The sequence below is a fragment of the Gigantopelta aegis genome, chromosome 12 (assembly GCF_016097555.1).
Source record: "Gigantopelta aegis isolate Gae_Host chromosome 12, Gae_host_genome, whole genome shotgun sequence".
NCBI lineage: Eukaryota > Metazoa > Mollusca > Gastropoda > Neomphalida > Peltospiridae > Gigantopelta > Gigantopelta aegis.
Window position 1 is genome coordinate 7,561,718 of NC_054710.1, and position 22,642 is coordinate 7,584,359.

Consider the following 22,642-nt stretch of genomic DNA (forward strand, 5'->3'; position numbering starts at 1 on the left):
TAAAAACAACATAGGCGTTGAGAAATGGTGGGGAATGGTACCGATTATCAGTCAAGAAACATATACGTAGGTGATAAAAACGCTGAAACAAAGTAAAGAGGATACAATTAGAAGCTGAAATTCTATATATGTTTATATACACGAATTAACGAAATTTACATTTACTGAAAACACTGTTTAAACTTTTCCTTATTTCCACAGCTTGTGTTGTTTTTAATCTGTCAATCTGGTGTTAGTCTGTTTTCAGTTTCACCGTACTTTGTTATTTCATTTCTCCGAGAACATTTTAAGTTTTACAATCAAACACTGGGATTTTAAGACAGTTTTAAAGACAAATTTAATATATTTTAAACATTATTGAACTCTTGACTTGATCAGGCCTTATTTTCTCACTGTTATTAAAGGGACATACCCTAGTTTTTAAACACTAAGGCATATTTTTTACCATTAGAACCGATTTTGATAACTGAAATCATACTTTACGTAGATATTATTGTTTGGATTATTCATTTCTGCACATTCAAAGTGTTTTTGGTCATGCTGGTGTTTCTCATATTTTAAAAAACACACGTGCGTCTGAGAAGTAACAGTTATGGAGTAGAGTTTTAGTCTATCTTTAGAGGGTATTTCACCATCTCAAAGTCACAGACTCATGTTTCACTAAAATTGTAACTTCATCAAAATATATTACAGGTTTGTATATTAACTAAACTTTAGTGTTAATTTTCACAGGTTGAAACTAGGGTCTGTCCCTTTAAATCTCTCTACCCACCTCCCCCGCCTCCCCCACATCATATACTCCTTGCAGGTGATGCTCGAATATACATCAATTAACAGAACTTACGTTTACTGAGAAAACAATTGAAACATTTTTAATATACTACTTAATAGGCCTTATTTTATAACTGTCATTAATCCTCTATACCCCTCCCCCCACCCCGTGTGCTATATATATGTATTTGATGTTCAAGTCCACCACCCCCTCCCTCTGTGAATACATACTTTATGGACATGACCAAAACATACAGAACGACAAACCAAACAATGTTTTACCAACTAATCACAGTTTTACTAATTTTTCATACTATTGTCAACATGTCCAAAAACACAGTTTTAGGGTAGAAGTGGGGGAATACAACAGATAAGAAACCAGAAACAAAACAAAAACAATTTTTTTTTAGACCAAATCCATGAATTGTGTTAGATAAATGTACACATACACTTTCGCAGCCACTGCTTTGTACTCAGGACTTATTTGTTCCCTAGAAAAAGACATTTGGAAAAAAAAAAGAGAAAAAAAAAAGACAACAGTTCATAAATGAGGTCAGATAAATTCTGTTCAGCAAAATGAATCCACAAAGCATAATTAATGAACACAACAAATGCATACTAATATAAAACGTAATACATGCGGCCACTGATTAAATTATAATTGAAAGCCGACAGCGTAGGAGGTATTCTTTGAGGCATAGGATTCTGAATCTGTAGGGTCCACAGCAAAACAGCAGCATATTACTATTATAATTATACATACCTTCCACCCCCTAAAACTACCATAGACTTACCTAGTGACAAAAATACCCCCCACCCCCCCAAACTTCCATAAATAACAGTTTGTTTTGTTTAACGACACCACTAGAACATACTGATTTATTAATCATCAGCTATTGGATATTAAACATTTGGTAATTTTCACATAGTCTTAGAGAGGAAACCAGCTATATTTTTCCATTAGTAGCAATGGGATCTTTTACATGCACTTTCCCACAGACAGGACAGCACATACCACGGCCTTTGATATACCCGTCATGGTGCACTGGCTGAAACGAGAAATAGCCCAATAGACCCACCGACGGGGATCATTCCTAAACCAGAGCTATCTCTGGCACTCGCCAAATTCGCCATAATTAGCAAATTTATCTTAATTTGGCTAAATAATTTCGTGTAATAATTGTTATTTTGAAAGCAAGTAACTGGGTTTTTGCAATTTTCGAAGTTTAATCAATAATTTGGCAAATTTTTCTGCACTCCCAGAGCTAGCCCTGCCTAAACTGACCACTTTATCACTGGGCTATGCCCATCACCCCCCCCCCCCCCCCCCACCACCCAAACTACCAGAGACTTACATACATGTAGATATAAAAAGAAAGAAAGAAAGAAATGTTTTATTTAACGACGCACTCATTTTATTTACGTTTATATGGCGTCAGACATATGGTTAAGGACCACACAGATTTTTTAGTGGAAACACACTGTCGCCACTACATGGGCTACTCTTTCTGATTAGCAGCAAGGGATCTTTTATTTGTGCTTCTCACAGGCAGAATAGCACAAACCATGGCCTTTTTTGAACCAGTTATGGATCACTGGTCGGTGCAAGTGGTTTACACCTACCCATTGAGCCTTGCGGAGCACTCACTCAGGGTTTGGAGTCGGTATCTGGATAAAAAATCCCATGCCTCGACTGGGATCCAAACCCAGTACCTACCAGCCTGTACACCGATGGCCTAACCACTACGACACCGGTAGATATAAAAATACATACCATCCTATCATAGGCTTACATAGAGACAAAAATACCCTTCCCCCTACTTCCATAGGTGTACAGTGACAAAACTAAACAAACACCCCTCATCCTACCATAGGCTTACAGGAAGGAAATGTTTTATTTAACGACGCACTCAACACATTTTATTTATGGTTATATGGCATCAGACATGGTTAAGGACCACACAGATATTGAGAGAGGAAACCCGCTGTCGCCACTTCATGGGCTACTCTTTTTCGATTAGCAGCAAGGGATTTTTTTTATATGCACCATCCCACAGACAGGGTAGTACATACCACGGCCGTTGATATGTCAGTCGTGGTGCACTAGCTGGAACGAGAAATAGCCCAATGGGCCCACCGACGGAGATCGATCCCAGACCGACCGTGCATCAAGCGGGCGCTTTACCACTGGGCTATATCCCGCCGCTCGGCTTACAGTGACAAAAGTACACACCCACACCCATATACATTGTAGACTTACAAGTGACAAACATACTCCCAGAGGGTACACTTTTATCTTGGTACAAGTCCGTTAATCTGAATAAATTTAGTATGTAATACCGGTATGTGGGATGGAACATACGTTTTAGTGCTGGAAGTATGACAGAATATCCATGCCAGTGAGTGAAGGGAACAAAAGGACATGTTATACGTTGTTTCAAATATTACATTTAGTACGTTGTTATTTGGCTGAAGTCCTTTCATGTGAAGGAATGTTTTAATATGTTAGAAGGAAGATACTATTTAAGTGCTGGAACTATGAGAAAATATTCATGCCAAAGAAATCAACAAAAAGAGGATGCAATCGCCTTGCTATAAAACTATCCCAGCACACACCTATAGAATACTACACTTGTTTTCTAGATATCATTTAAATTACGAAACTAGTGAACTTCCCATATTAGTAAGTAGTAGTAGTATTGCCATCGGTGCAGTCGTTAAGTTTGATCCCTGAAGTGTGGTATTTTACTTATTACCCACCATTAAATAATGTAAAATGTGACATTTATTTGTAACATTACTTAATGAGACAAGCAAATTGCCACAGCTAAGACCAATGACAATGATGTCTCTTACCGAAATGACATCAATTTTGCTACTAACAGGCATCACCAGGTGAGTATGAAATTTGTATAACACAGCCAGACATTCATCGCGAGGGTAATAAGACAATAGCGTGCTGTTAAGAGAATCTGTTATTACCTTCTCTGACTGACAGCTGCGTCTCGATTCCGGCGAAACCGATTCCCGGCCCTTGAAGCGTGACGTCGTGCATCTGCCAAAGCAGCCGATGCTCCCTAGGAAGAGGAGGAAGCACATTTAAAGAAGCAATTTGGTCAAATACCAGTTTAAAGGGACATACCCTAGTTTTAAAACACTAAGGCATATTTTTGACTATTATAGCCGTTTTTGTTAACTGAAATCATACTTTACTTAGATTTTATGGTTTAGATCATCAATTTCCGTACATTCGAAGTGTTTTTGGTCTTCCTGGTGTTTTTAATATCACAAAATGCATTTATCATATTTTTTAAAATGCACGTGCGTCTGAGAGGTAACAATTATGGAGTCGAGTTTTAGTCTATTTTCAGAGGGTATTTCACCATGTTTCACTCATTTGTAACTTTATCCAAATGTGTCACAGGTTTGTAGATAAAATAAACTTAAGTGTTAATTTTCATGGGTTGAAACTAGGATCTGTTCCTTTAATGAAGCTGGTTCATCACGGAATCAAGGAGTCTACTTTGAGGGCACCGTAAACATAGATGTCCTATCACTACAGTCATGTGGTTTGGTTTAAAGAAGACTGAAAGAGTAAAAGTGTACTGTTTTAGCAGGGCTCTAACTTAAGAATATCTCTGCCACGGCAATCTTAAAAAAAAATTGCCATGGGTGAAATGTCCCACCGACAGCTATTGTGAGCCTGCCTATGGCAAGTTATTAAAAAGTGACAAAGAAATACGATTGAAAGGTTATTTTGCTCTATGTAGACATATTTCAAATGTGCAAATGTTAAATATTGGCAGACAACATACACCAGGACCCGTGCTTATAAAACTTAAAGTCTAGACTTTAATAAAGTCCAGACTTTAACGTAATGCTATTTGAATGGCGTTGCCATGATGTTAAAGTCTGGACTTTATTAAAGTCTAAACTTTAATGTTTATAAGCACGTAACCAGTAGTTCATGAGCTTTACCGATGGCAATGTACATGTATATCTCAACGAAGACAACTGCCGTCGGTGCCGTTGTTAAGTTTGAGCCCTGTCTTAGCACCTGAACAGAGTTAATAGTCAGGTTTGTTGACAACTTTAAGCATATAATTATGTTCTCTTGGCTAAACAAAACCAAAAAGGTTAACATTAACTTACTGGCCTCGGTGGCATCGTGTTTCAGCCCGGTACCAGCTCCCACCCAGAGCGAGTTTTAACAACTCAGTGGGTAGGTGTAAGGCCACTACACCTTCTTCTCTCTCACTAACCAACTAATCCACTGTCCTGGACAGACAGCCCAGATAGCTGAGGTGTGTGCCCAGGACAGTGTGCTTGAACCTTAATTGGATATAAGCACGAAAGTAAGTTGAAATGAAAGAAAGAAATGTTTTATTTAACGACGCACTCAACACATTTTATGGACAGCGGGTTTCCTCTCAATATCTGTGTGTGGTTCTTAACCATATGTCCGACGCCATATAACCATAAATAAAATGTGTTGAGTGCGTCATTAAATAAAAAATTTCCATCCTTCTTTGCTTCTTCAAGGGTTCTTACACTTGAAAAAACATAACATTCAAGGACATTTCCATGACTTTTCCAGGACATGAAATCTTCAATCAATGAATGTTTTAATAACAAATTGTCGTCTGAATTTAGACAGGTTTATGAGGACAACAAAAGTAAAGATGCCAAAAACAAATTTGGCCTCAATTTCCAGGACATTTTCAGGACACAATAAAATTTAATGCTTTTTCTAGGACATTCCAGGCCTAGATTTTAAAACCCCAAATTCAAGGACATTCCTGGATGTCCAGGGTGCGTAAGAACCCAGTCTTCATGCCTGGAATTCATATTTCAAAAGTCCGTCATAATTTTCAGCCAAAATATTGGGAGCGGGGTTGGGGCTGGAGGGTGTGTGGGGGGTGGATGGGAAACATATGTATCAGAGTACCTGTTGGATCAGCCATTAAACCTCAGCAACTAGTGCTGTAATTGTCATAACTGACCTGCGCTATTCCCGAGATGTTTGCGTTTCGTTCCGCTCGAATCTGTTGGTGGGCAGAATGTTTGACGCTCTTGGGTTTGAAGTGGGCCGCTAGTGCCAGTATCAAACGCATGATGGCCTTCAGATTGCCTTCAACAATATCTACAAACAGAAAACCACGAACACTGACAATACAAGAAATAGAATGGATAGTTGAAGCAAGCCACTAGTGCCAGTATCAAACGCATGATGGCCTTCAGATTGCCTTCAACAATATCTACAAACAGAAAACCAGGAACACTGACAATACAAGAAATAGAATGGATGGTTGAAGCAAGCCACTAGTGCCAGTATCAAACACATGATGGCCTTCAGATTGCCTTCAACAATATCTACAAACAGAAAACAGATGGTTGAAGACAGCCGCTAGTGCTAGTATCAAATACCTTCATCAATATCTACAAACAAAAATAATTAAATTCAAATATGTGTGCTAAAATAAATTTGAAAAATAATAAATTTTAAAAATGAACATTCAAAAATAGTTTGAAACATAAATTTGCTATTTATTATTTAATTTTATTACTTATTTTCGGAATCCTCATTGATTTTCGTACAGAATTGGTGCTCACACATAAATAATAGTTGGGTGAGTAGGTTCACTGACTGACTGAATAAAGAAATGAATGGATGGACAGATGAATGAATGAACTGAATGAATGAACAAAGAAATGGATGGTTGAATGAATGAATGAATGAATGAACAGAGAAATGGATGGATGCATGAATGAATGAATGAATGAAGAAATGGATGGTTGGATGGATGCATGAATGAATGAAGAAATGGATGGATGGTTGGATGGATGAATGAATGAATGAATGAAGAAATGAATGAAGAAAGATATGGATGGTTGGATGGATGCATGAATGAATGAATGAATGAACAAAGAAATGGATGGTTGGATGGATGCATGAATAAATGAATGAATGAGTGAATGAATGAATGAATGAATAAAGAAATGAATGGTTGGACGGATGAAAAAATAAATGAATGAACTAATGAACAAACGAACAAAGAAATTAATAAAACCTTTAGCGCTGATGTGATGCATTCTGATTCGGTTGGTGGCCATGAACTGAATGACTCGCTCGATGTTTTCCTTCATTTCCGACTGGTTCGACGGAGATTCGTGAAATCCCGCCAACTTTTCTCCCGCTGTAAACACACAAAATACATATACCTCACTCACACTGGTTAGATGGAGATTCGTGAAATCCCAACAACTTTTTTCCCGCTAAACATACACACTAAAAACATTGTCACCATACACCGATGCATCGATGTATCATGATACTACTGCTGACAATACGATACAGCATACCCTCATTTGTGTATCGATCCATATTTTGACTATGTATCGTTTCCTATTTTAATTTTGTATCCATTTATACAAACACCAATTTGTACTAAGATGTACTTATTGACAAGTTATTTTCCACAAGAAAAAACATTTAAGTGTGCAGAGAACATGTTGCTGCTTAAGTCAATATCTTTATGATGTGATGTTTCCACATTAAAACTGTGTTTAATGAGTGTTTCACTTTTATCATGATTATTTATTTATTAAATTATTTCACCCAAGCTTTAGCTTCTTGTTTTACTGGGAAAACATGACGGAATCAGGTATCATATTGTATCGCGTGTTATCGTAACACCACTAATAAGATACTGGCATAGGAAGTGGGGGGCAAGGGGGCATGTGCCCCTCCCCCCCCTTTCATATATTTTGCTTTATATTTGCTTTATAATAGTGTAAAAGTGTGTAAATATAAAAGTATGCCCCCCCCCCCCTTTTTGGCACCTTCCTACACCACTGTAACATATATATGTACCTTGCTCACACTGGCAGTCTAGTACAGGGGTCAAATTTTACTGGTGGAGGGGTGGGGGTGCAGGTTGGCAACAAGTCCTGATCTGGCTTAATAATAAAAATATGGGCACCAAGGCAAATATTTTCCTTCAAACAAACGACACAAAGGTAACATACATTTTATCACGTTTTCTTATGTAATTTTAACATAGTCTTAGAGAGGAAACTCTGTCAATTTTTTCATTAAGAGCAAGGGATCTTTTATATGCACCATCCCACAGACAGGATAGCACATACCACAGCCTTTGATATAGAAGTCATGGTGCACTGGTTGGAACGAGAAATATCCCAATGGGCCACATTGATGGGGATCGATCCCAAACAGACTACCATATATCTTCGCCTGTAAGTCGAATTTTTTTCACCCAAAATTTATTTTATAACTTGGGGGTGGGTGGGTGGGGGTGTGTGTGTGTCGACTTATAAGAGGGTAAAAAAATGTCACCCAAAAATATTACCGTTTTGGGGATTATTTTTACAAGTTTTATTGTTGAAGTATGCCCTGTATTTATACTCAAATATGTTAATTTGACACTTTTTTTTTTTTTATAACCTTTTTTTTTTGCCAGTAGAGCGGTATTGGTTATGCGAGAAGGCGTGCGATCTCACTCACATGCCAAGACAACAGTCCACTTAGTTAAAATAACTCAGATTGATCTCTGCAGTTCACTAGAGCAATAGGGACACACATCATTTGGTACAAAAACCAGTGTACTTTCCAGAGTTATCCCCCTTACATGTATTAATATGGCGGCAAAACATGTGATAAACCGATGAAGATACATGTACTTTCAGTTTTATCGTAGTGATCTGTTGTCAGTGTTTATAAATAAAGTTGTTGTCTGTGCACAAAACCATGCTGTACAGTGCCATACGGTAACAGTCAAACAGCTTTCACTATCTATTAAGGGAATATTTCGTTTTGATGCCATGTAGTTTGACTGCGATGTACAAAATGTGAAAACCAAAGTTTGTAAACTAATTTTCTTTTGTTCAAATATTGTACATTATTGTTCTCATGTGCTGAAAATAAGAAATACTTCAATATTTATAAGTTGTTTTTCATGGGTCGACTTATAAACGGGTCAATAAAAATATGTTTTCAGGGCTTGAAATTAGGGACTTGACTTAGAGCCGAGATCGACTTACAGGCAAACGCTTTACCATTGGGATACATCCCACCCCTCACATTACCAATGATACTTTTACTAGTTCTTACATATACATCATGGAATGTATAGGAAGAGCAATGTGACAAATCAGGTAGGGACTGCTACATTTTTCATTATACACACTTTCCCAATTAGGACAGCACATACCAACAACTTCAATGAGTTCGATAAGAGCCACGCCATCTTTGACGTCATTGCGGAGATCTTCCACGAGTCTAGCTCCAGGTTTTTTCTTTAACTGCGAGTTCAGCCAGTCCACATAAGCCTTCAGTTGTTGCTGAAACAATACATTAAAAAGTTTTAGTATTCAGTTAGGTTACATTTTAAAATCATACCATGAGAATGACGAAGTTAAAAATTACTAAGTAAGCGACAGGGCTCGAAACAGCAGTGTGCCCAAAGTGAAGATGAATTAATTTTTAGACCTTACAAAGAAATTCACCTGCTGAAACCACTCTTTAACAATCAGATGATTTTTCAACAAAACAGAAAGAAATGTTTTAACGACGCACTCAACACATTTTATTTACGGTTACTGGTATATGGCGTCGAATATGGTTAAGGACCAAGCAGATATTGAGAGAAAACCCGCTATCGCCACTTCATGAGCTACTCTTTTCGATTAGCAGCAAGGGATCTTTTATATGCACCATCCCACAGACAGGGTAGTACATACCACGGCCTTTGATATACCAGTTGTGGTGCACTAGCTGGAATGAGAAATAGTGCAATGGGGCCACCAATGGGGATCGATCCCAGACTGACCGCGCATCACTGGGCTACCCCCCCCTCCCCCCGTGTTTAAGTAGCCTAAACTACATTTTGCCTCAAAATAATTCTGTACAAAACAAAAACCAAACGACTGGGATCGACCTCACACCGACCACGCATCGAGCGAGCGCTGTACCACTGGGCTATGTCCCACTCCATAACAAAACAGATCTATACATTCTATCACAGACCTGCTATTTACGTTTATATACATTGTTCTTCAAGATGGTGGACCAGTCAGGCCTTGACCTTAACTTTTTTCAGTGGTAGCCCACTGGGCTTCCAGGTTATGAAATCTGGTAGCCCTCAGTACAATTGGCAGCCCATAATTTTAATAAACTTTTAAAAAAGGAGAGAAATAAGCAAAATAATTTATTCTTATTTAAACATTGTTTTAGGATGTGGTTTTTTTTTATGTTTAAGCATCTTGTTGATTGCAGAGTAACTGGAGGTGCCAAAAAAAAATCTAGTAGCCCGGTGGACTATCAGGTTTAAACATCTGATAGCCCGAGTGAGAAACTGGTAGCCAAAACACCCCAGGCTACCGATAAGGTCGAGCCCTGGTGGTATATTTTAATTCCGCAAATTATAATGCTCTCAAAAATTAACTAGTACATCTTGGAGTTTGCAAATTTTCACACATTATCGCAAACCTTGCCCTTTCAGCAGGTCATGTTTTTGGGGTTTTTTTTAGCCAGACATACATGTACATGTACAGTCAGACCTCATTACAACGACCATGTTCGTCCCTGGGTCACTTTGTCATGATATTGAAAATGCCGGTATCGAATTGTCATGATTTATCTCCATTGCCAAAATAACGTAACAAAAATACTAATTAATATTAATTGATGACTGAACAGCATTTTAATAATTAATGCAGTGCAATTATTATGTCAAACAACAAATATATGTACATACATTAGATATGTTTTAAAAACCATCATTAAATATATTAAACAAGGCGCATTCACCGTCATTGCTTGGTTAAAAATAATACGATTGGTACCTGTTTCGTTTACAAAATATCATGAAAATAGAAGATTTTATTGTTTGAAGTTAATCCTTTAATTGGTTAACTAAAGGCTTATTTGCAAAAGCAATACATGTCTACAGATTTCGCAGACAGTAGCTTAGAAAGCATGTGACACAGTCGTCTCACTAAGAGATCAAGGATTCTCTGTGGCTGTGTGTGTACTGCCAACATGCTACGGTATCTGTGATTATGTAATGTCGTTGTAAAGAGGTGTTTTCAGATGTCGGATGCACATTTGTTCCTAATTTGCTCTGTCTGTGTTGGAAAGTGTGAATTCCGGTGTAATGAACAGAATAACATTGATGTACGTTTGTTCCCGACAATTGGTGGTCGGATGGTGTAAATGTCGTAGTTACGACGGTCGTTGCAACAAGGTCTGACTGTATATTTCTTTTGACCTGCTACCAGCTTCGGTGGTGTTATGGTTAAGCCATCAGACATTTAAGGCTGGTAGGTACTGGGTTCGAAGCCAGGTACTGGGTTCGAAGCCAGGTACTGGCTCCCACCCAGAGCAAGTTTTAACGACTCAATGCGTAGGTGTAAGACTACTACACCCTCTTCTCTCACACTAACAACTAACCCACTGTCCTGGACATACAGCCCACATAGCTGAGGTGTGTGCCCAGGACAGTGTGTTTGAATCTTAAGTGGATATAAGCACGAAAATAAAGTTGAAATAAAATTGACCTGCTACTGTAAGAAAAAATTACAAGGCAAAATTATACTTCTTAAGTTAATTGATGTGCCCTTTTTCCCTTAGTCCACCCACCAAAAAACACAAACAAATCCATGCAGCCTTGTATTTTGTAGGAGGAATACAAAAACACCCTCCACACACACACTCCCCCCATGCTCAGTTGTGGAACCACCCTTACCTGAAAAACAAGTTCTGCCTTACTCCCTTGTTCTACATCCTCATCATCATAGTAGATGGGCATCGAATACATAAACTGAAGGAACAAATCCGACATTGTGCACCACTCGGATGACGCCACCCAAAAGATACTAATGACACACAAAAGGTACTGACGACACACAAAAAGTACTGATGACACACAAAAAGTACTGACGACACTACTGATGACACACAAAAAGTGCTGACGGCACACAAAAAGTGCTGACGGCACACAAAAGGTACTGACGACACTACTGATGACACACAAAAAGTGCTGACGGCACACAAAAAGTACTGACGACACACACAAGTTAACTCAAATGTATCCAAGTGAAAAATGGGAACTAGTCTCAGTCTTTGCTATTTACTTGCTCTCTTCTCCACACTCCCCTGGAACATTTTAGGTGAGTGGCCAATTGATTCCCTTGCAATAAAATGTTCAATATAGTTTATTTCAAACTGCGTAAACGATAACTTGCCTACAGCTCCATTTCAAGAGTGATCTTCAGCTTGGCTTCATTTTGCTCATGAAACTTAAGTGGTGAAAAAACTAAACCACATATACATAGTATGAAGCTTGTATAACACACATCTTAACACATAATACACATCTTAATATATACCACACATCTTAATATATAACACACATCTTAACACACTGAAGTCATGTGCATACGCGTACATGTACGTACTATATGACGTTTCTGTCAATTGCATGTACATACATTATAAACACTCCAACACGTATAGAATATACACATATATACTATTACTTGTACTCCCTTACAGAACATGTATTTCACAAAACATGTACTTCACAAACGGAAACCTCGAACTGTACAAGACTTAACAGCCACACAATACTACTTATTATATCCTTCTCACTGTACATACATTGATTTATAAACACTCCATCATAGACTTTTTTTTTTAGAATATACACATATATACTCGTACTCCCTAACACAACATATATTGAATATTTCACAAACGGAAACCTCGAACTGTACAAGACTTAACAGCCACACAATACTACATGTACTTATCACATCCTGCTCACTGTATTTAATAGTGCTCACAGTCATGCTTGTTTAAACGGTTCCCTCTGCAAAGCACAAAATATAAAGTAAAATATGGGCCACCTGTCATTGTGTTTTAAAGAAATATGTCCTGCAAAGAAAAAATATGTACTTTTGGAAATATGAGACCAGGACTTGAAACAGCCTGTGACCAGGTCGCCAAATACGACCAATGGCCTGTTAGTCACCTAAATAATATTATCTTCTTTAGAGCTATAACATATGAGCCACTATTAATATCTGTATTCCACATTAAAATCTTGCTTGTGGTTTGCTTACCATAATTTGCCAACATACATTATTATTTTTGGGGCCACCATATTTTTGGGCGAGTTTTGAACCTTGATGAGAGCCTGGGTGGGACTCCGAGAACTAAAAATGTGCGTAACCTGTTCATCGGCTACGCAGAAACAAATTCAGGTAACCCATTTCCTTTTTTGTGTAACCTGTTATGTCCATGTAAATAGTGTCTTTAATTCAATGCGTGAATAAAAAATAGGTTACACAAAATTAAGATTTGCGCGACCGATGAGGTTAACAAAATTATCGTTCTCCCAATTTTCAGGGGCCTGCTGGGGTATAAAGGTTTTGGGATGTAGTGAAATCAGGATCTCTAACAGCATATATGCATAAGAGGTTCTGGCTGGTACCTTCTTCCATGTGCTCCTGTGGAGAAACAGAACAGACGACTGAACATGTCATCCGAGACTGCATAAACCTACAGCAGCTGAGGGAGACTACCTGGACAACTTAAACAACTCTCCAGAAGAAGCTGTATGGCACAAGAAGTGATCTACAGAGAACCGTATCGTTCATAGTCACTGCTGGCCTCGACGTGTAGTCAACAAGTGAACGAAAAGAAGAAGGATCTCTAAGATGTATTGTAGAGCATAATGGAATTCAGATATACAGAATTGTGAGCTAAATAGCAGGGGCCTAACTCACAAAACTCTCTTAGGCTCTGCTAGACAACAAAGCATCCTCTTTGCAAGTCTTTTAGCATTGCACTACGAGATCGTAAAGTTGCAAGAGTTTAGTGAATTATGCCCCAGGACCCTAATTATCAAAGCTCTCTTAGGCTCTGCTAGACAACAAAGCATCCTCTTTTTAAGTCTTTTAGCATTGCACTACGAGATCACAAAGTTGTGAGAGTTTAGTGAATTAGGTCCCAGATCTATAAGATAATTGTAAAAAACATCTTGTCTTTTATACAATGACTTGTGATTTCTGTGTGGTTTTCGCAGGTTAACTTTTACTTCACATATACTACATGTACATATATAATATAGGTCTGAAACACAGACGGCTGTTCCCTTTTCATAGACTGCTATTTCGAGTACGATTTGTAAATGTAAATGTACTTATTCAGTGGACAACTGAAATTTCTGCCTATTTCTATCACCGGAGGTATAGAGACTTTGGGATGTGCTGAAATCAGAGACATATTTTTACAGCCTTATAGAATATACGAAATCGTAAGCTAAATAGTAGATCTATAATATAATTGTAAAAAACATCCGTCTTTTATAAAATGACTTGATTTTTGTGTGGTTTTAGCAGGTCCGAGTCTGAGGTTAATGTATGCCAAGTCTGAGGTTAATGTATGCCGAGTCTGAGGTTAATGAATGCTAACTCAGAGGTTAATGTACGCCAAGTCTGAGGTTAATGTACGCCAAGTCTGAGGTTAATGTATGCCAAGTCTGAGGTTAATGTACACCAAGTCTGAGGTTAATGTACATGCTAAGTCTGAGGTTAATGTACACAAAGTCTGAGGTTAATGTACACAAAGTCTGAGGTTAATGTACATGCTAAGTCTGAGGTTAATGTACGCTAAGTCTGAGGTTAATGTACATGCTAAGTCCGAGGTTAATGTATGCTAAGTCTGAGGTTAATGTATGCCAAGTCTGAGGTTAATGTATGCCAAGTCTGAGGTTAATGCATGCTAAGTCTGAGGTTAATGTATGCTAAGTCTGAAAAAAAGACGGCTTTTCGTTTTTCATATTAGCCGTTATTTTGAGCCCTGCTCTGTTAATTAAGCAGCTCCTCGTCTTAATGACCTCTCAAATCAAATACACAGTTAATACTAATTAACATGTGTTAACCAGCCACCTCTTTCAAAGGGACACTTTCTGATACTAGCCTGACATGCTGCTATTTAAACATGGGTTTCACTGTATATTGTTCAGGAAGTTAGGACTTCAGCAGGAAACGCTCCTTTCCTTTTGTGTTTGGTGATAACATTATTAGTTTTATATAAACTGTTAAAGAGATTGTGAGTGTGTATATATATATATATATAATAAGAATTTCTCATTGTCCTAGAATTTGAAAAAAAGAAAGGAATGTTTTATTTAACGAGGCACTCAACACATTTTATTTACGGTTATATGGCGTTGGACATATTATGGTTAAGGATCACATAGATATTGAAAGAGGAAACCCGCTGTCACCACTTCATGAGCTGCTCTTTTCGATTAGCAGCAAGGGATCTTTTATATGCACCATCCCAAAGACAGGGTAGTACATACCACGGCCTTTGATATACCAGTTGTGGTGCACTGGCTGGAATGAGAAATAGTGCAATGGGACCACCGATGGGGATCGATCCCAGATTGACTGCGCATCAAGTGAACGTTTTACCAATGGGATACGTCCCGCCCCCCCTAGTGTTTGAAGTAGCCTAAACTACATTTTGCCTCCGTACAAAACAAAAACCAAACAGCAACAGAGTATTAGGTTGAAGGAAAATGGAGTTTGAACTACAACAGACACAAAGACACCGAGTCTACAAAGGGGGTAAGATCCAACTCAGTTGATACATCTAGAGTGCCTGTCTGACGGGCTTTCATTGTATGATCAAAGCATCTCAGTCGATCCATTTTGTTTTTAACCCAGTGGTACAGCGCTCGCCTGATGCGTGTTCGATCTAGGATCGATCCCCATCAGTGGGCCCATTAGGCTATTTCTCATTCCAGCTAGTGCTCCACAACTGGTGTAACAAAGGCTGTGGTATGTACTATCCTGTCTTTGGGATGGTGCATATAAAAGATCCTTTGCTGCTAGTGCTAATTGGAAAAAGTAGTCCATGAAGTGGTGACAGCGGGTTTCCTCTCTCAATATCTGTGTGGTCCTTAACCATATGTCCAATGTCATATAACCATAAATAAAATGTGTTGAGTGCGCCATTAAATAAAACATTTCCTTCCTTCCAATCCCAACCAGTACCCAAAAGGAAACCCACTACATGTTTTTTCCCAAAGACAGGACAGCACCTACCCCAAACATTTGGTAATTGTAACACATACATTTTGTACATGTACAGTGAAACCTCTCAAACCCGGACCCTCTGTAAACCGGAATTCCCTCAAAACCAGACATTTTTCATGGTCATTTTTTAAATAGCTGTGTAGAAGAGAACCTCTTTAAACTGGATACCTCTTAAAACTGGACTTTTTACTTGGTCCCGAGGATGTCCGTTTTAGAGGGGTTTCACTGTGTGTACATGTAGTCTTCAAGGGACATTCCATTAGCAGCATGGGATCTTTTATATAGTTCGACATCCAACAGATGATGATTAATAAATCAATGTGCTCTAGTGGGGTCCTTAAACAAAACAAACTTTTTAAAAACTTTTATACAGTGATTGGCCTTCGGATTTCATGGAAACGATCATTTAGTTTCCTATGATTAATATATCAAGTACAACTATTCAAAAAAAATAATACATAATTATTTTTTAAAAACAGTTTCCGATGGCCAATGGGTTCCGATGATCACAAGACATGGAACCAAAAAAGTGTTTCCCATAAAATTTGAAATCCTATGGCCTGACGGATGAGAATAAAAAATGGAGAAAACAACAGAGCTCTGCATTTTGTCTACCATGTTAAATGTTTAAATGCTATGCACTGCTAAGGGAATAAGAATATAGACACCCCCTCACCCATGAAGGGAAGATCAATGTGCAATTTTGAGAAGTCTGGGAGCCCAAGGCTCACAAAAATCATATAGGACTCTCTAGCTTGGCTAGCATAGGAGCCTGCACGGCTCGTAAAAGTTATATGTACAAATTACATTGATTCTTCGAAATGACAGTCAACATATATCTCAAAATCTAGGGAAACCACAGTATTGAATGGCAATCTTTTTCATAGTTTCATGCAAAACATTTAGTGTATCTTCTGTTCTACTGCATGGAGATGCATAGCAGGGCTTGCTGGGTTGGTGGCGGGTTCTAAAGATTTACAAACAGAGAGTCCTTATGACACTTAAATTTTGTTACACCTGAATTTTCATTTTTAATGTTATCTCATTTGATTTTTTATTAATTGATATAACTTTGTAAAGTGTTACAGATTTTCTTTCCAGGTACCAATGTTTGTGATTTTGAAATGACCGACAGAGCTGGCCAAAAGTACTTGTCCACTTGCCCCAGACGAGTAAAATTTACAATTGAATCGTCCGCCGTGCAAACAAAATTTCCAAACACAAACAGGCTCTTAATTTTTCCGGTTTGTATACTTGTGATTTTTGTAATTCCGTTCGTCATCCGCCATTTCAAAGCTTAGCCAAGACTGTGAGGCCGTTCAGACTTAGATTGGTTGTGCAAGTAACAAAACTATAACTGACCTTCACCCCCACTCCCTGACTCCCTGCCTCCCCTATGTACAGTGTGTGTGTGTGTGTGTGTGTGCGTGCGCGCACATGAGCGCGTCAGGCCCCTGGATTTCATGGAAACGAAAGCTTCCGGTACCGTGTCGATAGCATGTCAGTCAAATCATGAAACCTGTTTCCCATGGTTATTATATCGAGTACCATATCTGACCAGAAGTAGGCCCACGTCTTTGAATACCCCCTCCTTTTTGAAGGCATTTAAGAAATTAGGCTTTTATTTATAAATCATGGTATATTTCATGTTGGTGCTTGAAGTAAATTGCCAAAAACCTTGTAGGATCGATAAAAAGCTATTTAGAATGTTACAATCCAGCACGTTACTAAAATGGGTAAGTAGACTCTTTGTGAAGTTAGTTTTCACTTTATCTATGTGAGCTCGTGCAACATAAAACGAGGTCAGGGAATTCCCATCGCACAGTCGGTTTTTCATTAACATTGTAGTGTTTGAACTTTCTTATTACGAAATCAGGTTGTCCATCTGCAAATTTTCCCATTCGTTTCCCAATTAAATTGATGTATTAAATGCACATGTATGCAATTAACATTTAATTGACTAAATTTTTAAAAATAGTGAGTAGGAACATTTGTAACAGGATCTAAGCAGTCTCTGACTGAGTCTGTGTGTCGGACTCACATCTGTTTTGTTTTTATTATGTACCCTCAAATTATTTTCCAGCAGAAAGCCCGCAAGAGTGTTATGTAATTGTGAATAGCCCTGAGCAGCTAGGGTTTCTGCCAGAGGGTAAAATGGGTATGGCCCCATACTCAATTTTTTTGACTTATTTTATTTTTTAAAGTTGACTGTTTGACAAAATTGATGACTCTTAGAGTCTTATCAATACTGTATGATTTTCTTAACCCTAAATCTAACCCATTTTCTTTCTTGGGGAGGCCCCCCATACCCCCAGTTGACTGTGGTTGCATGAACACTGATTCAGAACACACGTAAATATTCAATTCCATAGCGCCGTACCCAAAATTTCTTTCTGGCAAAAACACTGCTGAGGTTACACTCGTGAACATACATGGATACATGTAATACTAATAGGCGATTGGAAATTAAAGATTATTTTGCCTCTGGAAGAATTTTTTTTTAAATTAAACACCAGCAAAAATTAATTCCAAATGCTTAAATATTAGCAATATACACCAATGCTGTTTAAGTATTATGTTACCTGCCACTCCATCCAGGCATGTGATGTCTCGTCCGGTGTACTCGACTCACTGTTTGGTACACTTCTGATTGGGCTTCCTCTATCGGACATTGTCAGATTCCATTTAAAATTCAACTAACTCAGGCGTCTCCTGACAATCAGTCTGATACACTGTGGCAATTTAATGGATGTTTTCGGTTGAATTCCTTTTCTCCTATAAATTTATTTGCTTTTCGAGTGTCAGGTCTGTGACATAGGCCTACATATTACATACATTTAATAATAATGTATGCACATAATGTCAATCCTATTTCTCAGATGGAACTGTTGGTAGGCATATGAATGCTCAAAATCAAACTTAATCAAGGAATGATAATTATGTAGTCCCAGAAACTGATATCATTCTCAAAATACTTTTTAGAAAATTCATAAACAATTCTCCACTTAACAATTAGGCCTATAAATCATTAAATTTAAGTTCAACTTCATTTTAAATATTAACTCACAAACTGTCAAATTAAAAATTAACTATCAGTGTTTATTCGAGTACTTGAATAATCTATTTGTAGATATTAACACTGATATTCACAATAAATACCGGTTACAGAAAATGCTCCAAGAATACGTAGTCTCCGCGACTATCACGAAATTACAAGTACATTGATTTAATTATGACAGCATCGTAATCACGCCATAAAATATTATTTTAACTGTGTGTAAAACAAAAACCGCGAAAAACACCAAGATAATTGATTCGAAACATAACTTGCTATTCGCGTGTGACACGGTTATGCTTGGCTGATTTGCACACTAGCCACCTGTTGTCGATATGCATATAAAACTATTCCTTTCCCGACAATGCGACTCCATTTTGTAAATAAATTATCTAAAATAGTAATATCGAGCAGACGTGAATTACAATAACAAGTTTAATAATACATATAACTATGATATTCGTGTATCTGAGTGAAATAGAGCGTGTATGTTTTATACATAATATAATTTTTTGTTTTATCTTTCTATAGCGTGTATGTGTATTAAATTTTTGTAAAGATTGGTTGCGCGGGATAGATCTCTTATCACTTCCGGGGCATCGATTTATAAACAAATCCACGTGTAGGCCTACAGACCGGCCTCAGTGGTGTCGTGGTTAAACCATCGGAAATAAGGCTGGTAGGTAGGTAGGCGAGTTTTAACGAATTAATGGGTAGGTTAAAAACCACTACACCTTCTCTTCCCCAACAACTAACACACTGTCCTGGACAGACAGCCCACGCAGATACTGAGATAGCTGAGGTGTGTGCCCAGGACAGCGTGCTTGAACCTTAATTGGATATAAGCACTAAAAGAAAAAGAAAAGAAAAGGCCTACAAGATTAATCACACTGTAACAATTCTACACTGGCCAATAGTCAAATGACGTTGTTACCAGTATATTTTAAGTTGTTTTTGGCTTTTGATAAACTGAAACAAATAAATCGTATAATTTTTATTCAATAATTATTAGTTATCGGAACAATTTCAGCTTCAGGATACCTATATGTGAGATTTTATTGAAAAATTACTTTTTTTAAATTTTATTTTAGTATAATATTTTGTTAATTCTTGTCGCAGTCGCAATAGGGGCGGGACGTAGCCCAGTGGTAAAGCGTTCGCTCGATGCGCGGTCGGTCGGTCTAGGATATCGATCGATCCCCGTTGATGGACCCATTGGGATATTTCTCGTTCCAACCAATGCTCCACAACTGGTGTAACAAAGGCCGTGGTATGTACTATCCTGTCTGTGGGATGGTGCATATAAAAGATCCCTTGCTGCTATGAAGTGGCGACAGCGGGTTTCCTCTCTCAATATCTGTGTGGTCCTTAACCATATGCCTGACGCCATATAACCGTAAATAAAATGTGTTGAGTGCGTCGTTAAATAAAACATTTCCTTCCTTCCTTCAGTCGCAGTATTTAATTTGATGTTATAAATGTTTTAGAACACGTTGTTAGGGATTGCGGTTGACGGTGCTGTCTTGAAGTTTAAAAATGTGGTGTACAGTTTTATCATAATGCAGTGTTCGGTTTCGTCAAAAGGCTAACCAAAACACACGGAAATTCCATTTGCCTGCCATACACACACACGCACGCACGCACACACAAGTTTCTTCATTTAACATATGCATGTAATGGAAACTATAGAAGCCATAAACGAATCATCATCTAATCTGATAATAATTATTACCGTTTTACTAACAACGCAAATCAAGGTTAAGTTTGTTTTATTTAACGACACCACTAGAGCGCATTGATTCATTAATAATTCCCTAATGAATGTCAAACATTTGGTAATCCTTACAGTGTTAGAGGAAAGCCGCTACATTTTATTTTTATTAGCAGTAAAAGATCTTTTATAAGCCCTTTGACACAGCCGCAACACGCATACTACGGCCAGTCGTGGTGCACTGGTTGAGACCATAAGCGTTCAAGACGGGGGTGGGGGGCAACTGTCCCTCCTCCAGTGTTGCAGCAAATTCTCGAATTCGGGCAAAAACGATGGAGATGTTCGGGCAAACTTAGCTAGCCTAAAACATTTTCACCATGTATTTCCTTTATTTTACCCACAATACCTGTTGTAACGCATGTAAAATGCGTAGTGATCCGTTTGCAAAATGATATTCTATTTGAAACCATTTTTGTAATATCAGTGTCTGTATATTCAATGTGTTTCTGGTCGTCTTAATATTTGTAAGAAGCCCAAACTGGATTTGGTCTTCAAATAATTTCATACGTACGAAAAATATAATATTTTAGGAAATAAAATAAAATTTAACCTAGTAGAAATATTAGAATGATCAGAAAGCACATTTAATATACAGCCACTAAAATTTTATGCAGAAAAATATATTTGATATGGAATTACAATCATTAAAAAGTCTCTGTTAGTCGATCACATCTTTAAAAATTGCAGCAAACTCAAGAATGTCCCTTTAAATGTAAAAATATGGGAATTGAATAGGTAACACTTGTTACGTCGTTCACATTTCAAAATTTCGTCAATATATGTAGGCTACTGTAAATCGTACGGAACGTAATATTTAACATACTGACATGTGAAATACGAACAATTACCCGAATACCGAATAGTTTTAGTTCGTCATAACAAATATTCGTCATCGATGTCTAGACGTGTTTACACGAGGAGAATGAACGGAAGTGTGACCGAATATTCTGAGCCAGTGTGGAATCATAACAGCTAGTGGATCAGTCAGTTCCTAAATATGTGGTTCAGTATTTTTATTTGGGGGGGGGGGGGGGGGGGGGGTCAGAAATCTGACTAACAACTGTTACATTTATACATTGGTTTATGTAATTTGCATACTAATACACACTGTCAGGTATGGCGATCAGCATCACAGGAACCGAAGGGGTTAGGGATTTTTTTTTTTTTTTTACAGATTTATTATAGATGTCAAGGGGGAAATTACATAAAAGGAGCTGCCAGGTTCATATTCGAAGGAAGGAACCGTATTTACGTGCCCATATCCAATAAAGGTTCAGGCACGCCTACCACGGATCCAGCCTCTGACATAGCCAGTGGGTGGTTCCGGGGCAGGAAGGGTTGGGGAATAGGGGAGGGGGGAGTAGTTGAGATGATGGGGAGAATTTAGAAATTTTGTTGGTAAGACCAAATGTCCTAAAAAAATAATAAAAGGGGCTTTACTTTATAAAACATGTTAGTTAGTTTTCAAGTGCACCAAAATAAATAAAAATGTATAAATAGGAAATATCAGGTTATGTATTTACTTATTAATTTAGTTGGTGCCATTTTCAGTCGGGCTCGCTTAAATAAATTAATAATATTAATATAACTTTACCAAGCTTTAACATATAACATGTTAATTACTAATTAAGAGCCCTTCATATTCGATCCATATTCGATCCACCCTCGATCTCGAGACTCTAATAGAGTCTGAGACGTGAACGTCATGGCAACGCCATACAATTTGTACGCGTGAGACGTCATTAGAGATTGGGTATGGACTCGAAACGTTTTATAAGCACGGGCTCAGATCACGGTACGCCCCCGACGTCTAAACAGCTGGAGCTAATTCACTAAACTTTCGCAACTTTGCGACCTCGCAGTGCAATGCTAAAATACTTGCTAAGAGGATGCCTTGTTGTCTAGCAGACACA

The 22,642-nt window shown here is 37.9% G+C and overlaps 1 protein-coding gene across 2 annotated transcripts in view; it reads right to left on the reverse strand.

The window, feature by feature from the left end:
• LOC121386424 (dixin-like) overlaps window positions 1-19,323 on the reverse strand; it is a 51,782-nt gene extending 32,459 nt beyond the window's left edge. Inside the window, exons 1-6 of one of the 2 annotated variants that reach the window (XM_041517312.1) lie at window positions 18,486-19,323; window positions 9,003-9,132; window positions 6,843-6,968; window positions 5,775-5,914; window positions 3,754-3,848; window positions 1,221-1,262 (exon numbers count right to left, since the gene is read on the reverse strand). In XM_041517312.1, the coding sequence (XP_041373246.1) occupies window positions 1,221-1,262; window positions 3,754-3,848; window positions 5,775-5,914; window positions 6,843-6,968; window positions 9,003-9,132; window positions 18,486-18,575 (623 nt within the window). In that variant the 5' untranslated portion in view covers window positions 18,576-19,323. The remainder of the gene's footprint in view (window positions 1-1,220; window positions 1,263-3,753; window positions 3,849-5,774; window positions 5,915-6,842; window positions 6,969-9,002; window positions 9,133-18,485) is intronic. The other variant, XM_041517313.1, reaches the window with a different exon arrangement.
• Between the last annotated feature and the right edge of the window lie 3,319 nt (window positions 19,324-22,642).